Raw genomic sequence first — 21,229 nt, forward strand, 5'->3', positions numbered from 1 at the left:
TCATTGAATCTTTGGCATTCTCTACCGCAAGGAACTATGGAAAGCAAGTCACTGAATATACTCAAGGCTGAGACAGACTTTTGAACTTTATAGGGGAGTCAAAATTGGTGGAAATATAGAGTCAAAGTCAAAATCTGATAAACCAAGATACTGAGCTGGCTTGAAGGACCATATACCCCATTTCAGCTTCTATTCTTATTGTTGTGATTATTTTATAATATCTACATAAACCTACGAAATCCCAAGTTGCAGCCTTGTGGATATTTCTTCCTAGATTTTAGCTTAGCTTTTCTTCTTTTGTACAATACATACAATGCTTTTGTAATCAAAAAACCAGAATCACAACCAGTTCTTCAAACTGGGTTCTGATACCATTTGTAGACACAACACTTCCTCTTGGAAAGTGTGTCAAGGTCTGGTTAGTTTTCTTTCTAAGAACTGGTGATGATTTCAATTGGCTAACCCTCAATACATCTCTTGTCATTTCACGCAACCAACAGAAATATTCGTATTTATGGTGTGCCTATCCTTAAGTGCAACATAGTCAATAAAAACACTTTGGAAGTGTAATTTCAATTATAACAGAGCCAAATGTGGCAACAAATCTGCACTTTGCAAAGACTTACAAATATCAATGGACTAATGATCATATAATACGTTTTAATGCTTTTGACTAAGAGTTCAGAACACTGAAAGAAACCCATTTTTCTTACTGCACTTGAGCTGACAGGTTGGACCCAGTTTTTGGATCATAAATGAAAGATGGCACTTCTGACAAGACAGAACTGTCAGCCTAAATTATTTGTTCAACCCTCCGGAGTGAAGAATGAATCCATGGTCATTTGATTCAAGGCAGGAACTCTCACACAGTGGATTCCAGTTAATTGGGACACATTGGGACCAGTACATTTGGCCCAATTAAGCAGCTACACCAATAGTCAAAGTCTCTTGGAAATAGTTGAAAGGTATAAAAAAAGACAAACTACCATTTAACTGAGTAACAAATTATGTATTTAAATGAAATACAGAACAAATGAGAACACTACCAAAACTACCACTGTAATATAAAACTGTGCATTAGTTCCCCATAGTTATTGGTGGAAGAATTCATCCAGTTTATACTGCTGTGTTCTTTTGATTGACTGTAAATTAAATGGGTGCAGTTACTACTACAAGAGAGAAGGTGCTCAAAAAGCTGAAAGACCTTATGGTCTAAAATCAGCAGAAACTTGTTGCAGGTATTGGACTGCCTTCATACAATGCTTTCGACAATTGTATTTTCCAAATCTTCATTTTCATTGGAACATTCAAGATGATTGTCAATACCTTCAAACTCTTCATAGTTCCTAACTTGCTGAAGTGGTGAAATTGTTTCCTTTTCACTCCCAGCCTTTCCTGGCACCACCAAGCCGGAATGCTTTAAACCACAGTGAGCAAATCAGTTCTGCATTGCCTTACTATTTATTTGTCACCAACTATCAGTGACAAAAATCTCTGCTTTTTGAACACAAGCACTTGCAACTGATGCTATTTAAAAACTGTTAGCTCTAAGCACGGTGTAGTATCTAACGACCACAGAAGTGCACACAACTGTCAACTGTCCCCTGTCCCAATAAAGCAGCATAGTGCCCCAAACGAATTAAAGAAATTCTGGCAGTTTTTGTTCCTTAAGAGTTGTCCCAAATAAATAGCTACCCTGATCAACCAATAGCCAATTAAACATAATTCACTCTACTATCATGGTTGACAGCTTACATGATCTAATATATACTCTTGTTATTCATTTCCCTCACAGGCTTATTGTCTAGTGCGATATAACTGTGGTGGGTGATGGCATTCACACTTACGTTAGGCAGTAACAACACCAAGCCACTCTCTGGTACTGAATACATAATTGAAATTGGCATTTTGGAACTGAGCAAATGTTACTTTGTCAGAGATTCCATCTCTTAGATGACACACCATCTGACAGCTTTTATTGTTCAAATTAACAAGATAATGTGGTAACAGTTAATAGAAAGACTGAAGCTTTCCAGGTGTTAAAACCTCCCATCCCCAAAACAACCATCCCACTTCCATTGCTCTGTGAACACCCACAGAATGTTGAGAGGTCTTCCTGTTATTTACGGCTTGGAAATTAGCTACTGCAATAGAGCACACAATGGTGAGATTTCCTTGGTGGAGAATGGGAAAATTGACATACGAAAACTAACTCCTTATTTAATTTATTTCAAATGTTAATGAAAATGCCATCATCCCATTTCACAGCTGCTTTTCTACTGTTCCTATACATCTTGGAGAGTGAGCTTCCAAGCTTCTGTCTCCTCTATGTCAAAGACTTCTGTTATGTTAGAATGAACCAATATTCCTATACTAAGCCTATCATTTCTAATATTCAGCAAATCTGAAAATATGCCTCAATAATGTAGAAAAATCACTATCCTTAATACCTATTACCTATCCTTGTTAACCTACTTTTTAATTTGTTTGACGTGAGTATTGCTGGCGAGTCTAATCTGTATCAACTAACCTCAACTGCCCTTGGAACGATGACAATAAACCATTATATTATAAATTATTAAAAATCAGTGTGTTACTTGTTTCTGTGATTTCACATTACTGACTTTGGATACAACCAATTTGTTTGCTAGGCCATTTCGGAGGACAGTGAACTACACTGCTGTGGACTGGAGAAAGACAAGATTAGGAAAAGGCAGTAGATTACTTTCCTGGAGTAACATCAGTGAACTAGATGAGTATCTGGTTATGGGTATGAAGTTAATTTGATAATTGCTGATACCAGAATTTTTATAACTCCATATTACTTATAAACTGGATTGAAATTACTACTGATGCCAAGAATATTGACCAAATTTTTCAAATTATTGGTTTGGAATTCTGGATTTTAATCCAGTAACAATCAATACACCACAGTTTTCTTGGGATTGTTATATAATTCTCAGAATCAGGTTTATTATCACTTACATAAGAGTATGCCATGAAATTGGTTGTTTTGTGGCAGTAGTTCAGAGCAAAAGTGAGAAGAATTCTAAGATGGCGACAGCACAGGAGACAATTTACCCTATTAAGTCCAGACTAGAACTCAGCCAGGGCAATGAATAGCTTCTCAATTTCCATCTAGCTGCCCTTCTAATGTAGCTTTGCAAAAATTTTCTCCACCATATACTTATCTCATTCACAATGGAACCTGTCTGGAGAAGGAATCTCCAGGAACCATAAGAAAATGGGGGGAGTCTGTAATATGGCCAACCCAAGTCCCTTATTTACTAGAAAAAGGATTGTGGGAAATTAGACCAAGCTGGTGTAGTTAGTTTGAAGGTCATTTGGTACAGTCAATAGACTAAAGAAGTGTTTAGCCTGCAAGGCAGAGTTAATTGAAAGAATGAGAGTTAGAATGTACGTTTTGAACAGAAAAGCAAGGTCACAGGATGTGATAAAGAAAGACAAACAAGGCCACAAATAATTCTGTACACACTGATGGTCAGAGGCCAAATCATTATCTACAAGTAGAACGGGATAACCACATTCAACAGAAATCAATAATTGATGAGCACAATCCACAAAGCAAAACAGGCTATTGATAATTTATTGTGAAACTGTAAAATTCTACAGCTAACAATTTAATGCAAATACAATAAAGCACTGGAAGTTTCTTGGTCAACACAGTATTTGTGAACTCTCATTTGCAGAGGCTTCCCAGCATTCATCGTTAACTACGGCTGAATAAACCGACCACTGATCCACAGTAGAAACATCTGTGAATCATCATAAAAATTTTTTAAAAAGATGGAAGTGGAAGGTTACAATCTTGAGGCTCCTCTTGCTGAAGCAAAAGGCTTGATGGGAAGGGCAAGAAAGTGACTAATATGGAAAAAGGAGCAGCCATGGCAAAGAAGCAACATGAACAGATAGAAATAGCATCAGTAAAGTACGCAAAGCACAAGGAACATGAGAAACCATGTGGGAGGACAGTAGAGGCTGTGAGCCCTACATTCCCGTAAGCAGACTGAAGTGACATCGACTGGGGATGTTTAGATGTAAAAACTTCCATGCACCTAATGAACACTATGAAGTATTTACCCCCGTCCTATGACGAGGATGTAAAAAAACAGCAGTCCCAGCACTTTTAAAAAGAATGGTTACAAAAATGACGGGGGGGGGGGGGGGGGGGGACGGGTACCAGAAATCTTTGATAGGCTTAGAGAAAAGATAAATTGCCTGCCTTAAAAAAGAATGATGGCAGTCAGGTGTTCTGGGACGTGAGCAGAGTTAAAGGAGGCTCACAGATTTACCAACAATGACATTCAATTGATAGTGAAGTTAATGGTGTAGCAATCTCTGCTGCATCATTACCAAGACAGAACATGGGTCATGCAACTGGGACTTAATGACCTGAAGTTTAATCGTTTTGAAACAGTTATAGTTTGGGAGGAACACACCAAATTCACCAGAATAATCAGATGCTCTGGCAGTACGAGGGTAACAGAGGTCCAAAATGAGATGCTTTATTATTATTTAGGTTGGCACACAGATCCCGACTCAGCTTCCTTCCGTTGTAAACTGGCTGAGAAGCTTACTGTACTGAGCTGTAATAACGGTAGTCTGTACCTCACATATAGAATGTCACTTCCACAATGAAATTACTTCAATATATTTTAATGCCGTGGTTCATGGGAAAAGAGGTAAAGACATGTATAGTCAGATGAGGACTAGCAGAGATAGTGAGAGCAGGATATGAAGTGGAGGTGAACACAATTAACAGGACTTAGTGAGCAGACAGTGGCGTGCCCTCAATGGGATTTAGGGTGGCAGAAACATAGAAACACAGAAATCTACAGCACATTACAGGACCTTTGGTCACAATGTTGTACCAACCATGTAACCTACTCTAGAAACTGCCTAGAATTTCCCTAGCGCATAGCCCTCTATTTTTCTAAGCTCCCTGTATCTATCTAAGAGTCCGTTAAAAAACCCTATTGCATCCGCCTCTACCATCATGACTGGCAGTGCATTCCTGGCACCCACCACTCTCTGTGTGAAAAACGTACCCGACTTCCAAGCACCTTAAAACGAGGCCACTTGTACCCACTTCCAAGCACCTTAAAACGAGGCCCCTTGTACCCGACTTCCAAGCACCTTAAAACGAGGCCACTTGTACCCACTTCCAAGCACCTTAAAACGAGGCCCCTTGTACCCACTTCCAAGCACCTTAAAACGAGGCCCCTTGTGTCAGCCATTTCAACTCTGGCTATCCACACGATCAATGCCTCTCATCATCTTATACACCTTTATCAGGTCACCTCTCATCCTCTGTCGCTCCAAGGAAAAATGGCCAAGTTCACTCAACCTATTTATTAAGGCATGAGGCAACATCCTCGTAAATCTCCTCTGGGATCTCTCTATAATAATATTCAGAAAGACAGTGGAGGAAGCAGCACAGGTACTCCTTAAGGAAATTAAATTTTACGCGACGGAACAATAAATGGATTCAAAGACAGAGTGAGTAATATTTCTCAAGAAGAAAATAGGGAACAGGAATGTACTGACTGTTCCTACTGGCTGCTGTCCTAGGTACATGGTGGTGTTCTTCAGTTAGCAGACTACTGGGTCCCTGGTTGACTATCAGTTCAACAGCTGGGATACACAACCAAACTGCTATCTGCAGCCATTGGCTAAAACCAGTCAAGTGGACAAAGCCAAGAACAGAACTAATGCTTTTATCATATAAATTTGAAGCCTTTAAAACAACATTTATAAGTAGACATCTGAAACTACTACTGAAACAAATACATATCATTTGAATTTAAGAAAGTAATGCCTCAAACCATATTATTGGGAGTGTTAAACAAGAGAAAATCTGCAGCTGCTGGAAATCCGAGCAACACACACAACATGCTGGAGGAACTCAGCAGGCCAAGGAGCATCAATGGAAAAGAGTACAGTCGATATTTCAGCCCGAAATGTCGACTGTACTTTTCTTCCATAGATGCCGCCTGGCCTGCTGAGTTCCTCAAGCATTTTGTGTGTGTTCTTGGGGAGTGTTTATCTAATTCTTGTCAAAAGTAGATATATCTGCAAAATACTTTTGTAGCTTGTTGAATGCTGGTAGAATTTATCAGCAATTTTAGAAATACCTGTGCTTTTTCTTGATGTCAGTGAAGATTTGAATGTTCTCGGCTCCTATTTGTCTGCGATATCTGAGAAGGTCACCAGCACATGCATCCAGAAATCCTTCATCTGAAACTTGTGAGAATACAAATCCTTCCACTCGAATAAAATCAGCATCTAACAGATAAGTATATAAGAACTTTGATTATGTTTATTCTGAGCGTGGCCACACTCTTGACCAGAAATGAAATGCTAAGGAAAAGTAGCTGGATGCAGATACCCGTCAGATTGTTTCATTGTCTACTGAATTCAAGCTGTGCTTTCGTAGATCACATGGAGTTGGGCTCATTGCCACATGCACTTTTAATATTGGATTGACGACATAGAAGTGAAATGTGTGGTTGTTAGAGAACAGAGAAGCGACTTTATGTTCGGGTAACAGAATAGAGCTGCTTACACGAAACTCTGGCACACAAGTCTAATAATAACTTGTTAGACATGTGAATATTTATATGCAGACAACTGTATAGGAGCAGAATTAGTTCATTCAGCCCATCGTGTCTGCTCCATCATTTCATCGTGGCTGATTTATTATCCCTCTCAACCTCATTTCCCTGCCTTCTCCCCGTAACATCTGACACCCTGACTAACCAAGAATGTATCAACCTCTGCTTTAAATACACTCAATCACTCAGCCTCCTCAACAGCCCTTGACAATGAATTCCACAGATTCTCCATTCTTTGGCTAAAGAAGTACCTTCTCATCTCTGTCCTAATATTAGAATATCCCTCTATTCTAAGGCTGTACCAACTGGTCCCAGACTCACCCACTATACAAAACATCCTCTCCACATCCATTCTGTCTCAGCTTTTTAACAGTCACAAATGGAATAACCTGAAGTGTCCTACAACACACAAAAACAAATTTTTGGTACTTTCTCTTTTATCGGCCAGTCAGATCTAGTTTATACAACTGAAATGAGATACAGTACCAGACAGTGAACAGATTTCTCCTTCTGCTTTTAGACAATATCCAGGTTATGGCTTTGGATATTAACAAATGTTCTCACCCAAGAATAAATTTTGACATTTTGGAGTTGTTTCTCTATGAGTTTTTCCACTGATTTTGCTGGAATCTTATTAAGAGCAAGATCTTGCAGCATATTCAAAAACTGTTTAATTTCTATTGATTCTGACTTTTGATTTCTTAAACAATCCAAACACACTTCATCAGGGATGAGCTATAACAAGAGACTTAACAATGTACAGAACAGGTCTGAACATTACACACTGCATGTGTCTTAGCTCCCAGTGAAGACTATCCAAATAGCTAGCTTCTAATATCTTGAAATGTTGTGTCACAATTAGAATTTCAAGAATTAGTTAATAGTAATGTATTTCATCCTTATTAAGGTGGGATAAGTAATATGGAAGATTATTGCTATTGCATATTAAAGATATGCATCAACTTCTAAAAGTAAGAACTATTTTTGTGTGTGACCGAGGACTGCAACGAAAGTTTTACTGACATACAGACCTGCTGCAAGTGCGACTGCCAATGCTTGTTGACTGGCTGCAGAAAGAATCTGAACCCCCAGAGGAATTCTGGGATGAGACTGTCTCACAGCAGCACATATAGTCGCCATGACAGCAGTCACTTCTGGACCAACAGTTGAAGTGTATGGAATATCGTGCATATTTTCCACAATCAATCCATCCTTTGGAGAATCAGATAAATCCAGATAAAATTAGTTGGATGGATATATAAATAAATACAGTTCAACTTAAAAGGACGACCTTTTTATATCAACTAATTTCAACCTCTAACTTAATAAAAGTACTTCCAAAGACAAAGGCATTTCAAACAGGAGATTACAAATGTAATGATGGTTAAAAGTACATTTAACTTTTTTAGTTAATCTGTTTGACTTGAACACGTTAACTTATACTTTGCTCAATACCATTGATTTGAAGAATATCACTGAAGTTACAAATAGTTTCTTAAAATTTCATCTATTAGTTCCTTTTACCATTGTAGTTCTTTATTAGACAAAAAGTTATCACTGTCTGGTCTGGAAAACTGATCCACAAGTAAAAAAGCATGAACATTTTTCATCTAAACCTTGTTTTTATGGGATCGTCCATTAGATTTTAGGGTGCATAAGCAAAAAGACCTCAGAATAAGAGGAAATTACATTGAAACTTCTCAAAACACTTGATGGGCTAGATGCAGAGACATAATTTCCTCTAGCTGAGCGGTAAATAAGAGATCACAATCTCAGAATAAGGGGTAGGTTGTTTTGAACTGAGATGAAGAGAAATTCTTCAAGCGAAAAGTTATGACTCTTGGAATTTGCAACCCTGAAGCAATGTGGATGAGCACTTTTTGAGTTCATTCGAAACCTAGCTGAATAGATTACTGAATATTAAAGGAATGAGGGACATGGAGATAATGTAGGGAATTGGAAGTAAAGAGGATCAGTAACTTTAATATCCTTGGCATTATTCTACTGTACTAGCTAACTAGCACCTGAGTGCCTTTACAAAGAAGACACGACAGTACCTTTACTTTCTTACAGTTTGAACAGATTTGGCGTGTCACCTAAAACTTTGACGAACTTCTACAGATGCACAGTGGAGAGTATTCTGACTAGTTGCATCATGGCCTGGTATGGAAATACCAATGCTCAAGGATGGAAGAGGCTACTAAAAGTGGTGGATACTGCCCAGTCCATCATTGGCAAAGCCCTCTCCACCACTGAGCACATCTTCAAGGAGCGCTGCCACAAGAGAACAGCATCCATCCAGGACCCCTACTACCCAGACCGTGCTCTCTTCTCGCTGCTGCCACTGGGAAGGAAATACAGGACCTCTGGGTCCCACATCAAATTCAGAAATAGTAGTTACTCTTCAACCATCAGGTTCCTGAACCTGCATAGATAACTTCACTCACCTCAACTCTGGACTGATTCCACAACATATGGACCTCACTTTCAAAGACTCTACAACTCGTGCTCTCAGTATTATTTATTGCACCATTTGTATGCAAGTTGAACTCACCAACATCGATCTACTTGAAGGTGAGGACACAGAAGAGTGGCAGGAATGTTGATGGCATCAGATAAAGTTTGTAAGGAACCTGAACACCATGCAGTTTGCTGACAGCAATCTCCTGATTCTATTACAAGGCTACATCAAGGTGGGCATTTTAAAAACTTTTTATTTTTCAAGGCTAATAGCAAACAGCTCGTGATTTTGAGCTAAGTGGGTGTCATCAAAGGATCAATGTAAAGGGTGCCCTACCATGCCTCAATCCAGCTTCCGGTGACCGTACTTGTAAACCACAAGCAACTTCCATTATTCAACGGATTTCATAGATGAACAAAATCTGCTGCTTCAATGGTTTAATGGACTTGATCTAACGAACAGTTCTGTTTTTAATTTCTTTTTTTCTACACGTCATCATACCTAGCTGGTAACATGAACATTATTACCTATCCCTCCATGTCCCTTAGCAGATTGGCTTGTCAGACTACTTTCTGCTGAGTCTAGGATCATATACACACCATACAGGGTAGGATGAAATCTATTCTCCAGTTATGTACATTAGTGAACCAGATGGGGATCCCAATATCAATCTGATGGTTTTGTTGTCTTGTTGTTTTTGTTCCAGAGTATTAACTAAACTTAAATTCCAAGGACACCATTGCGATAGTAATTTAACCTCTGGCCCAATGCCATGCCTATGAGCTAGATAAAGTACCCCTTAATGTTTGATCAATTAACAAATCTGATCATCATTAAATCTGGAGATTTACCCTCTTTCAATACTGGAAACACTCAGCATTGTTGACCGGGAGACAGAGTTGGAGTCTCTATCTGAAATTTTATAACACATTATTCCAGGAAATATGCAAATCAAGAACTCTGGGAACGCGAGGTATTTTTTTTAACAAGTGTCACATACCTTCAACTCTGAACAGTGCCGCTTAACGACGCTAGATGTGTCAATAACTTTCACAACCTTAGATTCTAACCACGGACAAATCGCAAATGATACAGTTGAAAGTTAGGCAACTGACAATTTAGTCAAGCACTACGGATCCCGTTATCCCTCTGTGCAGGTGTGCACAGGAGCTGCGGTGATTTGTCAGATACTCACGATCCCGGCATCGACATAGATGGCCGCTTCCTCGCACGCCTTCTGCATTATCTGAGCCAAGGAGAACCGGTGCAGAGGAGCTCCTGACGGGAGAAGACAGAGAATGAGACGGGGACCACCAGCGGAAAGGGGGCCGCCGGCGCCTCGGGATCAGGCTCACCTGGCAGCGCTTGCAGGTGCACCATCCCCAGTGCCGCACAGCGCACCGAGCCCCACAGCTGCCGTAACCGCATGGCGACCCAGCTGCACCGCCTCGGGGGCGGGGCCCAGGGAGAGGGGCGGGGCCGGGAGGGCGGGGCCTAATGATCATTTCCTCCGGTGGACAGCGCGCGCTCCTCTCCCGCCAGCGATTTAAAGGGATCCGCGCATGCGCACTGAACCATATCTGCCAGGAATTTTTTTTCCGCGGTAGCACCCGGCGAGGGTGGAGGAGTCCCGGTCGGGGGGTCACTGGTATATAGTACGGACGGTGGCCGTCGGGAGCAGCGTTGGTCACTGAGCTGCCCGTCAGATAGCCAGTCCGTCAGCTGCAGCTGGCCCCGTCTGTTCCCGGTACGCTAGTGAGGGGGATGCGGTGGGAGAGGTGAGGGTGCCGGTAGCCATCTTCGGATGTGTGGCCAGAGCGGCCCCTTCTCCCGATATCAGTAGTGTGACTGGGCTGGGTGGTGGAGCCTGTCCCCCACCCCGCGCCTCCCATCTCCATTTCGAGCCCCTCAACTGCGGCCAAGTTAATGAGCAACATAACTCACTGTGGCCCTGTTCTTTCCCCAATTACAGGACAGCTTTCACCCACACATCGCACTCCGAAGATGCCCAGGAAAAGGTACCTTTTAATCTGCCTGCGTGTCCTAAATGACTGCCATGCCTATCACCAGAGGCCTAATCTGTGATGTTATTCGCCACGTTTAAAAGTTTTTTTTCTTCCTCTCAGTGATAGAATAGAAGAGCATTCAACAAAGACCGAAAAAACAAGCGAAGTTCTGCGATTCAGAAAGCGAAAAGCAGATGTTGCTATTGTGAGTTTGACCGCACGTAAATGTGCTATTGTGTTAACACGTTGCCTAAAACTATATTTGGTAATCTTTTTTTAAAAATTGTAGTGTTTACAAGATTTGGATGAAGTTACCGAAGAACTGGCAACGGACCCGTTTAAAGATAAGGTAATGGCATATTGGATTCGGTCTCTCTACTCTGAATTACCAATTTCTCTTGGTGGAAATGCTAAAGTTTCGTTAAACCCCTCTCATAAGGAGGGAGAAGGCAAAATCTGAATATTATTGTAGTATTTAGTCTCACTTTGCTGTGCATATGAGTACAGATTCAATGGGATCTTTATTCTAGAGTTAGTTGCATTTTATAGTTGCTTGTGGGCCCACTTACAAAATGATCCACCATTATCCCGTATCTAATGTAAAATTCTGTTTAAAGTATTCCATACAAAGTTAAATCTCATTCGCAGTTCTTTCATTTTTCAAACTTTAAGGTTCATAAATGCCCCAATCGTTAATTATACATTGGCTTTCCTTTGACCAGTCCAAAATGAGGCTTCCTTTTAGAGAATTTTGCAACTTGACATCTTAAAGGCCCTTCAAGAGCTCCACTGTTTACTGTTGCTGCCACCTAGTGAGAATAAGTATAATTGCGATATATTCTATTCTTTGCTAGTTCATCCTACCAGACCTCGAGGTTGCAGTAACTGGTCAAACACCAACCCTTCTGCCTTTTGTTTATATAATTCTAGTCTGTCTAAATATTGTGCTGAACTTATAGATAATTTTTTTTTCCTTTGCTTGCAGCACCGATTAACTTTTCATTTGAACCTTCACCTGGTCACCAAGCTAACTGCAAACCTTTGAAACCCATGTTCTTCACATCTCACTGGGTTTTAAATCATTTGAACTTTAATCAATAAACAGTCTATTTTTGAGCAATTTCTGTTTGGATTGTAGCCCACTTCTGAGACCCAACTCTAGTTCAGCTTGGCTGTTCATAAGCCAGTGTCAGCTGACATTGACTGGATCTTTAGTTTTAATTTCTACTTTTGAATCTACCATGATATAACTGTAAATTCCTATCCTGTTTTAAGTCTCTTGCCCATTCAAAATTTAAATATGGCTCTTACCAATTTTATTTAGTTGGAGAAAGCATGAACAGACCCTTCTGGCCCAACAAGCCACACACAGCCCAGCAATCCACCTATTTAACACTAACCATATTTCTGGACAATTTACAATGACTACACTCGACCTCCTTGGTCTGAGAGAGGAAACTCACAGGGAGAATTCTTTGCTTGTTACAGTCTAACACCATCAAAGCATCAAAATGGCAGTTCTCAGATATGAATGTCATTCTTTTTTCCTTTTGTCTGTGATAAACATTTTAAAATTATCTACACCCAGCCTTCAATGCAGTTGTGATCAGAGAATCAGAGAATGCAGTAGTTTCATTTCCTCTGGGTATCTAATCTTATTCCTATCACGTGGTTGATTATAGCATTTGAAAAAGCATTGGGTTTCACATGTATGCAGCTGACATTTCTTTTATTCCTGCTCTGCAGTCTTTCAGCCTAACCTTCCAGATAGTAGTTGTCTCTCTTGCACATTTTTGATTCTTCTACAATTTCTAAAGGAAAGGATTTTGTGGTGTGTGCTGCTTTAGAGACTCTTGTGTAACTAGTAAGATGTATTTTTCCCCTCCAGATACAAGGGGAATGCCTCAATGTATGTCTCAATCAATATCCTGGTGTTCAGTTTTACTTTTGTGCATTTTGGATTACAGAAAACTTAATTTGTACTGTAGACCAGCGTTTTCCGATTTGTAACAAAATCTAAACATTGAATCAACATTTTGTAAATGAGTGACCAAAGTACCTTTCCATTTGTAGAAATAGTGGATCAAATAAAACTTAATCACTTTATCATGTAGTATCCTGCCTAGTTAAGTGTAATTTTAACATCTTTTCTCTCATTTTCTTGAGCACTGACTTGTACTGGGGCATTGCTTAAAGAATATGTTAGCGATCAGTTTGTTATTAGAGTGCTCATGCTTTGTATGAATAAGTAAAAGGTGTTAGAATTTTAATCAATATTTGCAGGATGATCTCTCAATTTGAGTATTGTAATCTGATAAATTTGATTCTATGCTATCCTTTTCATGCCACAGATACTGACTGTAGGAACATCATTACCTATTCTCTTCACATTTTAGATGTCAGAAACAGTTCTGACTTGGTGAAAATAAGCATCATTAGTAAGACCAACTAATGCCCATCCTTAATTGCCCTAAGGTAGAGGTTCCTAACCTGGGGTCCATGGACCACTCAATTAATGGTAGGGATCTAAGGCATTAAAGTTTTAAATCCCTTCCGTAAGTTGATAGTGAACTGCTGCTGTCCATAGAGTGGCATTTTCAAGATTTGGAAGGATTGTTCCAAGTCAGGGTTGTACATGATTTGGGAGAGCAAACTTAAAGTGCTGGGGATTTGGTAGCATTTTTTTCATTAGTCCTCTCCTGTGAAGTTTTTAATGTTTTAGCTATGGTGTGCTGAAGACTGAGGGATTGCAGAAATGTTTCTGTGGCAGATGGTGTACAATCCAGCAGGGTGTTTTGAGTTTGTAAAGGCACTCCAAACTACTGTGCCACGCAGGTGGCAGAAATACTACTTAGACAGAACATTAAAAATGTGATTGCTGACCTGTTCTTGTCCCCATACACTGGAGGACTTGATAATGGTTACTTGTACAAGTTTCCCTGTTACTTGAGTAATTCAGTTAATCTATAATGTGCTAGTGGTGAAGTTTACTCTGGGTATACATCCAAATGTTTGAAGATGATTTTTGACAGGTGACTGAACTATTGAAGTTTAGTACCTAGATGCTTGTTGGATGGTGGTGTCTGAAGTCAAATGGCTGTAAGACATGGAAATAACAAATTTGAGTAAGAATTTATTCTGCTACTTAAGCAAAATCATGACTGATCTTAGAACTTGATCCACACTAGCTTTTTGTCCATATTCATTTAACATTTTTCAAAAGCAAAGCTCCTTTTCCAAAGAATAAAGTGGTTTGGTTTAATGGCAATACAACAGCTTGATGGTCTCCTTTTGTTGGTATTAGTGCTTTATTAATTAAACCTGAAAACTCCTCGGGTGACATTTTCCCCCCCCCACCACCCCCGAATTGTAATTCATCACAATTAATCATTCCGGTAATCAGGCGCATTTTGTCAGTGCAGTTTGAGAAGCTGTCAAACTCACTGTAATATTATCAGATTGGAAGCTTGTAAAACTGCTTTACAATTTCAATCCCATGACAGGAACGGGTGTAGTATCCAGAATGATGTATGGGGGAAGGTGATATTAAAATTTGGGGAAGATGGTCTAAGTAACATTGCTATGCTAGCTCTTGACTTTGCCATCATAAGCTGAATACATGCTAAATCTTGAAACTGTTATGCATTTGTGAAATTCACTTTAATTGCAGGATTGCTGGAATATTAATACCAACTGTGCAAGTCCTTCCAGATTCACTTCATTATCACACAAAAATTCAGATGGCATGATTACATCATATTCCACAAGTAACATACAGTGCAAGTTCAAAAATGTCTTGGTCACCCCAACTAGAGCTTCACCATTACCTGTCTTCTGGTAAGTTTATTCACTTACACCACAGATTTGTGTACCTTGAAATCTCATTCCAATGAGACTGGCAACTTGAATGGCCAGATAATGTATTTACACAATCTTGTTTTTAAAAATGTTAACAGCTGGGCAAATAGAGATGAGGTATGGAATATTCTTCTGAAAAAAGAACAGATGTATTTGAGAGACAAAGATGTTTTACAAAAACATCCCCTCTTGCAACCGAAGATGAGGGCTATTCTTTTGGACTGGTTAATGGAGGTAAGGCACTGCTTGGAGCATTAATTATTCTGGTTAGACTTAATTATTAAACCAATAAGTGATTAATAAAAAATCAAATTCTAAAACGATTGTTTAATTCTGGGTACTAGCAAAGTTATCAATGAGTTGCTCCACTCCTTATTTACAGCATTGGTCATCAGGATTTTGAACCACAGGGAATGGGTCCAAGTCAAAATGTTTGAATAATTCATGAAGTATAGTTGCAACATTAAAGAATTAGGTAGTTCAATCTGCCAAACAAGATACTGCAAGAGGCAAGAAAGGATGAATACTGAGAAATGTGGAGAGTTAATGTTTTTGGTTTATAATCTAGTGACAACCGTAAAAGTGTGAAGCAATTGTGCATACTGATGCAACAATGGTATTTGTTATTTGCAATAATTGTACAATTAAAAATTGGAATTTGTCATTGGAAAACTTGTTGTCTATTAATTTTGAATTTTTAAACTATTGTAAAGGTTTGCGAAGCCTACAAGCTACACAGAGAAACATTTTATTTAGCCCAGGACTACTTTGATAGATTTATGGGAACACAGAACAACATTGTAAAGACACGATTACAGCTTATTGGTATTTCATCTTTATTTATTGCTGCAAAGCTGGAGGTATGGTTACATTTACAAACAATCTAAGAATTGAGTATATTTTCCATTTAGCAACAGGACACTTAATTCTCTAACATTTTGCAGGAAATATACCCACCAAAGTTGCATCAGTTTGCCTTTGTTACTGATGGGGCTTGTACAGAAGATGAAATTCTCAACATGGAACTTGTTATTTTGAAGGTACTTTAATCTTAATTATTTCTAATATACACGATGGCTGAATTAAAATAAGCTTTTTTTGCTCCACCTTGAATAGAATAACATCTGAAACTTATCACCATTGTTCTGAAATATTTGCAAATGCTATTAATTGAACTCAGTTCTAAGTAGCAGATTATTCCCTTTTTTAAATTATTCTAGGCTCTGAAATGGAGTTTGTGTCCTGTAACCATTGTGTCTTGGCTCAATATCTATATGCAAGTTGCTTATTTCAAAGAAAAGTATGAAGTACTGATTCCACAATACCCCCAGGAAATATTTGTTCAAGTAACGGAGGTAAACCTATTTTTAATCAATTATTTCAGCTGCTATTAACAAATCATGATGGTAATGATGCTTTAAAATGTCCCTCAGTTTGATATCTGTGCTTAATACATTACAGTGCAACTTCAATATTTTTGGGGTTATGATATGACATATTGAAGGAAATTGCTGTTTAACTGTCTGGCTCAAGCTCTATTTTGAACACTGAACAGCTTTGCTCCAAATATACAATTGAAAACTGACCAATCTCCAATCCACTGCTATCAACCTTCACCCCCCCCCCACTGGTTTCTACCTCCTACCAAACTTGCCCATAGGGCTATTGTTTCTGCCTGGTCCTATGCTACTGAACTCATGTCCACATGGCTCCATTTCATTTTGCTCCCCCCCCCCCCCCCCCAATATAGCTCCTTACACCCTTCATCTGCTACATCTGACTTCACGTGTTCTCTATCACTTCGATCACCCTCGGGTGACGCAACCCTTCACAGTGAGTCAGTCAGACTCGTCTATTGCATCCAGTGCTCTTAGAGCAGCCTCTACATCAGTGAGCTGAACGCACCTTTGTTTGTCAAGCACCTTAGCTGTCTGCTGCAAAAGGCACGATCCCATGACAGCCACCCATTTCAATTCAACTTCCCATACTGACGTGTATCCATGGCCTCCTTTACTTCCATGCCAATTTCAAACTTGGAATGGTAAGCAAAACCTCATTCCATCTGGGTAGCCTCCAACCTGATAGCAGGAACATTAAATCCTTTAACCTATAATAATTCCTCCTTCCTCTCTCCCCCTTTTTCCATTCCCTCTTCTGTTTATCTCCTCACCAATTCGTCTGCTCATAACCTCCCTCCTGTTTCCCCTCCCCATTTCCTTTCATAGTCTGCTGTCCTCGATCAGACTCCTTCTTCAGCCCTCTAGCCCCTCCCAGCTTATTTCATTCACACTTCTCCCACCCACCTCCCCGCTCAACCTGATTTTACCCATCACATACCAACTTGTATTCCTTCCCCTACCCTTTTGCTATTCTGGCTTCTACCTCCTTTTCCAAGCCTCAAAGTGTTTGGCACAAAACACCCAACTATTTCCCTCCATAGATGCTGCCTGATTTGCTGAGTTCCTCCAGCATTGTGTTAGTCAAGATTTCCAGTATCTGCAAAATCTCATTAATGACAAAACTATTCTTAATATATATTTTAAAAAATATACAGTCGGCACTCCTTATCCGCGGATTCAACCAACTGTGGATCGGGAAATCCCGGAAGTTCCATCTCCCGCACTCGTCATTTGAGCACGTACAGACTTTTTTCTTGTCATGATTCCCTAAACAATACAATATAACAACTATTTACATAGCATTTATTGTATTAGGTATTATAAGTAATCTAGAAATGACTTTAAAGTACATGCAGTCCCCGGGTTCTGTTCCTGAGTTCATCTTTTTGTCGGATTTGAAGTTGGAACATTTAGCGTCATGGACTCTGATTTGGACTGACTGCATTTTGCAGCGGCTTTGTGTGCTGCGTGACTGTTGGTACTGTTTTCCATGGAATAACACTTTGGCTCTATTCATGGGTATTCATGTATGCTTGAACTTGGTAACAGCCAAACTTTTTGTTCTCTCAATAGCTATTGGACCTCTGTATTTTGGATCTCAAATGTTTGGAGTTCACATATGGAGTTGTAGCAGCTTCAGCTTTGTATTACTTTTCATCCTGTGACCTAGTTCACAAAGCATCAGGTACAGTGATATTTTTGGTTGTGAACACGATGGTCTATATGTAAACTTAATTAATAACAACCATTTAATGCATAGGCTTTGAGTGGAGTGAAATAGAAGGATGTGTAAGATGGATGATTCCATTCACCATGGCCTTGAGGGAAACAGGAAACATAACAATGAAGAACTTGAAAGGTGTCTGTTCTGAGGATATGCACAACATACAGATACATTCCAACAGTTTATCATTATTGGTAAGTTTTATTTTGTATGCACGAGACCAGGCATTTTGATTATTAACCTGTACCATTAGTATACCATGATGGTGGGGGAGGAGGAATAGTGCATTCACAGTTGCAAGAAGATTGTAAACCCTTTGCAATTACCTGGTTTTCTGCATTAATTACGGTACACTTAAAATGTGATCTGACCTTCATCTAAGTCACAATAAGACAGAATCTGCTTAATCTAATGAAACAAAACAATTGTTCTTTCCATGTCCTTATTGAACACTGTTTAATCGTTCAGTCTGGGCTGGAAAAAGTATGTGAACCCTTCTATTTAACTGATAGAATCTCCTTTAGCAGGAATGATCTCCACCAAACATATCATGTAGCTTCTGATCAGACTTGCACAACGGCAAGGAGAAATTTCAGACCATTGCTCTATACAAAACTGTTCTGGTCATCAATATTTCTGGGATACCTTGCATGAACAGCCCTCTTCAGGTCAAGCCACAGCATTTCATTTGGGTTAAAGTCTGCACTCTGACTTGGCCGTTCCAAAACATTTTCTTTTTAAACCATTCAGTTTAAACTTGTTGATTTACTCATGTTTCAGATAATTTTTCTTGTTGCATCATGCAACTTGAGGTGATGGACCACTACCCTGACATTCTCCCGAAATGTCTTGATACAATTTTGAATTCATTGTTCCCTCAATGACCGCAAGTTGCTCAGACCCTAAGGCAGCAAAGCAGCCCCAAACAATGATGCTCCTTCCACCATGCTTCACAGTTGGGATGAGATTTTGGTGTTGGTGCACAGTGCCCTTTTCACTCCAAACATAGTGGTGTACATTTAAGCCAAAAAGTTCAACTTTTATCTCCTCTGTCCAGAATATTGTCCTAGAAGCATTGTAGAACACCCAAGTGGTCTTCTGCAAACATGAGATGTGCAGCAATGTATTTTTGAAGAGCAGTGGTTTCTTCCATGAACACCATTCTTGTTCAGTGTTTTTCTTGTAGTGGACACATGAATGAGGTTTTGGTGTTCAGTGCCGTTTCCTCTTAACATTGTCATGTGCACTACTGCCAAAAAGTTGAAACAAGCAGCAATGTTTTTTTGAGAACAGTGGTTTCCTCCATGGTGTCTTTCCATGATTATCTTGTTCAGTGTTTTTCTTATACTGGGCACATGACAGAGACTGTAGCAACTTCTGCTGTTACCCTTGGGTCCTTTTTCACCTCCATCAGCACTGCATGTTGTACTCTTGATATGATCTTTGCAGGATGCCCACTCCTAGGGAGAGAAGCAACAGTACTGAATTTTCTCTATTTGTAGACAATTTATCTTTAGTGTGGACTGAACACTCTGGTCTTAGAAATACCTTTGGAGCCTTTTCCAGCTTCATGCATCTCTTCAGTTCTTCTAAGGTCCTCCTGAAGGTTGTTTTGAATGAGGCTTGGGGCACATAAATGGATCTCTTTTGAGAAGAGCAGGCTCTGTCAGTAACCTTTGTCTTTTTGTAAATAGGGCAGCACACTGCTACAACCCACACCTCAAATCTCATCTCATTGACTGGAACACCCAGATCACTCTTGTACAGAGCATTATCCCAGAGGTTCACGTACTTTTTTGAACCTTGACTGATTGTTTAAATGGTGTACTCAGTATTGGTGAGGTACAATTGTTTGAGTGTTAGTTTGGGCATATTGTCAATTATTCTGACTTGGATGAAGATCAAACCACTGAGTCCGATGCAGAAAATCAGGTAATTGCAAAGGGTTCTCAAACTTTTTCTTGGAACTCTATTTGCTTATCCTGTAATTTTCATCTAATCAGATCTTTAATTCTGTTCTGAACAAATGTGTAATTCAAGTGTTGTGATTAATTGGGTAATTCCTTTCTTGGTTTTGTTCTGAAGTGAGCTGAGAATAAAAGCCAGTCAGAAACTGAAATGGTAGTCTCGAAGAATCTTTCACTGAGTTTGGCTGAAATGATACATATACTCATGGATGTATAAACCACTATTACATTGAAGAGTAGAAGATGTGTGATAGACCTGAATATCACAAATTTACCTGCAAATTTTGGATCCTGCTATTTGCTGACCAGTTCTTTGCTTGCATTACAATACTGACTACATTAAGTATTTCTTTCTAAAGTATTATCAAAAGCAGGAAGTTGTTGAACACCTGATGTGTACCCATTTTGGCAGGCCATCAAATGCAATAAAGTTAGATCTTTAAAGTAAACTTTCCTTCAGTCAATGCAATCAGGTAACACTGTTTTTGTTGCATTTTTTTGTTGCTTTTTAAGGATAAAGCTCACTCTAAACAAGCACTGCTATTGGAACAAAGCTCACCTCTACCTTCTGGAATTTTAACTCCACCACACAGCAGCAAGAAACAAAACAACTGGTGTGAGTCCTTGTGAAATCAAACTGCAACCGTGGTTTAGTGGGTGAATTTTTCTTTGCTGGAAATCTTGAATACAGCTTGATGCAGTGAAGATGGGACTTGATTTGTGTAATATTGAATGCTGACAACAGCCTGGAATTTTACTTGCATTCTTCTAATGGCATTGTCATTCTGGATGTTAAAAGGATCTACTTGTTTTTAATACACTTTTATACCTGTTATAGCCAAAAACTCCAACCAAATAAGGAGTACCTTGAGTAATCCTGAATGCTGCTAAGGAGGGTGGCTGCCTAAAATGAACAGTGAGGTCATAGATTGATTTATAAAATGTTTATGAACTTTAAGCTGCTATGTTTATTTTAAATAAAGGTACATCTACATTCTTTGTCCTGTCCCACATGTAATGTTAAAAAAGGTGACTGGCTGTGCAGAAGATGGAATGAGCAGTAGCTCTTAATGATCTTCATACAACAGAGGGACATCAAGTTCTGAAATTGGGATGGGATGCTCAAGCTTTTTCCTTAAATCCAGATGGCATGTGGTCATATACAGGGTGTTCTAAGAG

The 21,229-nt window shown here is 39.4% G+C and overlaps 2 protein-coding genes across 4 annotated transcripts in view; one reads left to right on the forward strand and one right to left on the reverse strand.

Moving 5' to 3' along the window:
* Nucleotides 1-21,229, reverse strand: part of LOC140740690 (uncharacterized protein F13E9.13, mitochondrial) — a 32,602-nt gene that overhangs the window by 6,672 nt on the left and 4,701 nt on the right. Inside the window, exons 1-4 of one of the 2 annotated variants that reach the window (XM_073070111.1) lie at nt 10,452-10,588; nt 10,292-10,374; nt 7,667-7,847; nt 6,156-6,306 (exon numbers count right to left, since the gene is read on the reverse strand). In XM_073070111.1, coding sequence (XP_072926212.1) covers nt 6,156-6,306; nt 7,667-7,847; nt 10,292-10,374; nt 10,452-10,524 — 488 coding nt within the window. In that variant the 5' untranslated portion in view covers nt 10,525-10,588. Of the gene's footprint in view, nt 1-6,155; nt 6,307-7,666; nt 7,848-10,291; nt 10,375-10,451; nt 10,589-21,229 lie in introns of those variants that run through there. The other variant, XM_073070112.1, reaches the window with a different exon arrangement.
* Nucleotides 10,761-21,047, forward strand: ccne1 (cyclin E1). 2 transcript variants are annotated; one of them, XM_073070110.1, is made up of 12 exons: nt 10,765-10,843; nt 11,069-11,114; nt 11,223-11,307; nt 11,392-11,451; nt 14,773-14,939; nt 15,059-15,194; nt 15,674-15,820; nt 15,905-16,000; nt 16,181-16,315; nt 17,933-18,044; nt 18,120-18,277; nt 20,564-21,047. In XM_073070110.1, exons 2-12 carry the CDS (start codon nt 11,101-11,103, stop codon nt 20,678-20,680), a joined length of 1,227 nt encoding a protein of 408 aa, XP_072926211.1. In that variant the 5' UTR covers nt 10,765-10,843; nt 11,069-11,100; the 3' UTR covers nt 20,681-21,047. The 2 variants fall into 2 exon arrangements, with proteins under 2 accessions (XP_072926210.1, XP_072926211.1); XM_073070109.1 differs by having other exon boundaries at nt 10,761-11,114.

This window comes from Hemitrygon akajei, chromosome 17 (genome assembly GCF_048418815.1).
Source record: "Hemitrygon akajei chromosome 17, sHemAka1.3, whole genome shotgun sequence".
NCBI lineage: Eukaryota > Metazoa > Chordata > Chondrichthyes > Myliobatiformes > Dasyatidae > Hemitrygon > Hemitrygon akajei.

Bases quoted from the DNA above. Each gene is read 5' to 3' on its own strand.
- ccne1 (XM_073070109.1), top strand. From the start codon at position 11,023: ATGAGCAACATAACTCACTGTGGCCCTGTTCTTTCCCCAATTACAGGA. The intron at 14,940-15,058 runs GTAAGTTTATTC...AAATGTTAACAG, and splicing joins TCACCATTACCTGTCTTCTG to CTGGGCAAATAGAGATGAGG. The intron at 16,316-17,932 runs GTAAACCTATTT...TTCTCTCAATAG, and splicing joins TATTTGTTCAAGTAACGGAG to CTATTGGACCTCTGTATTTT.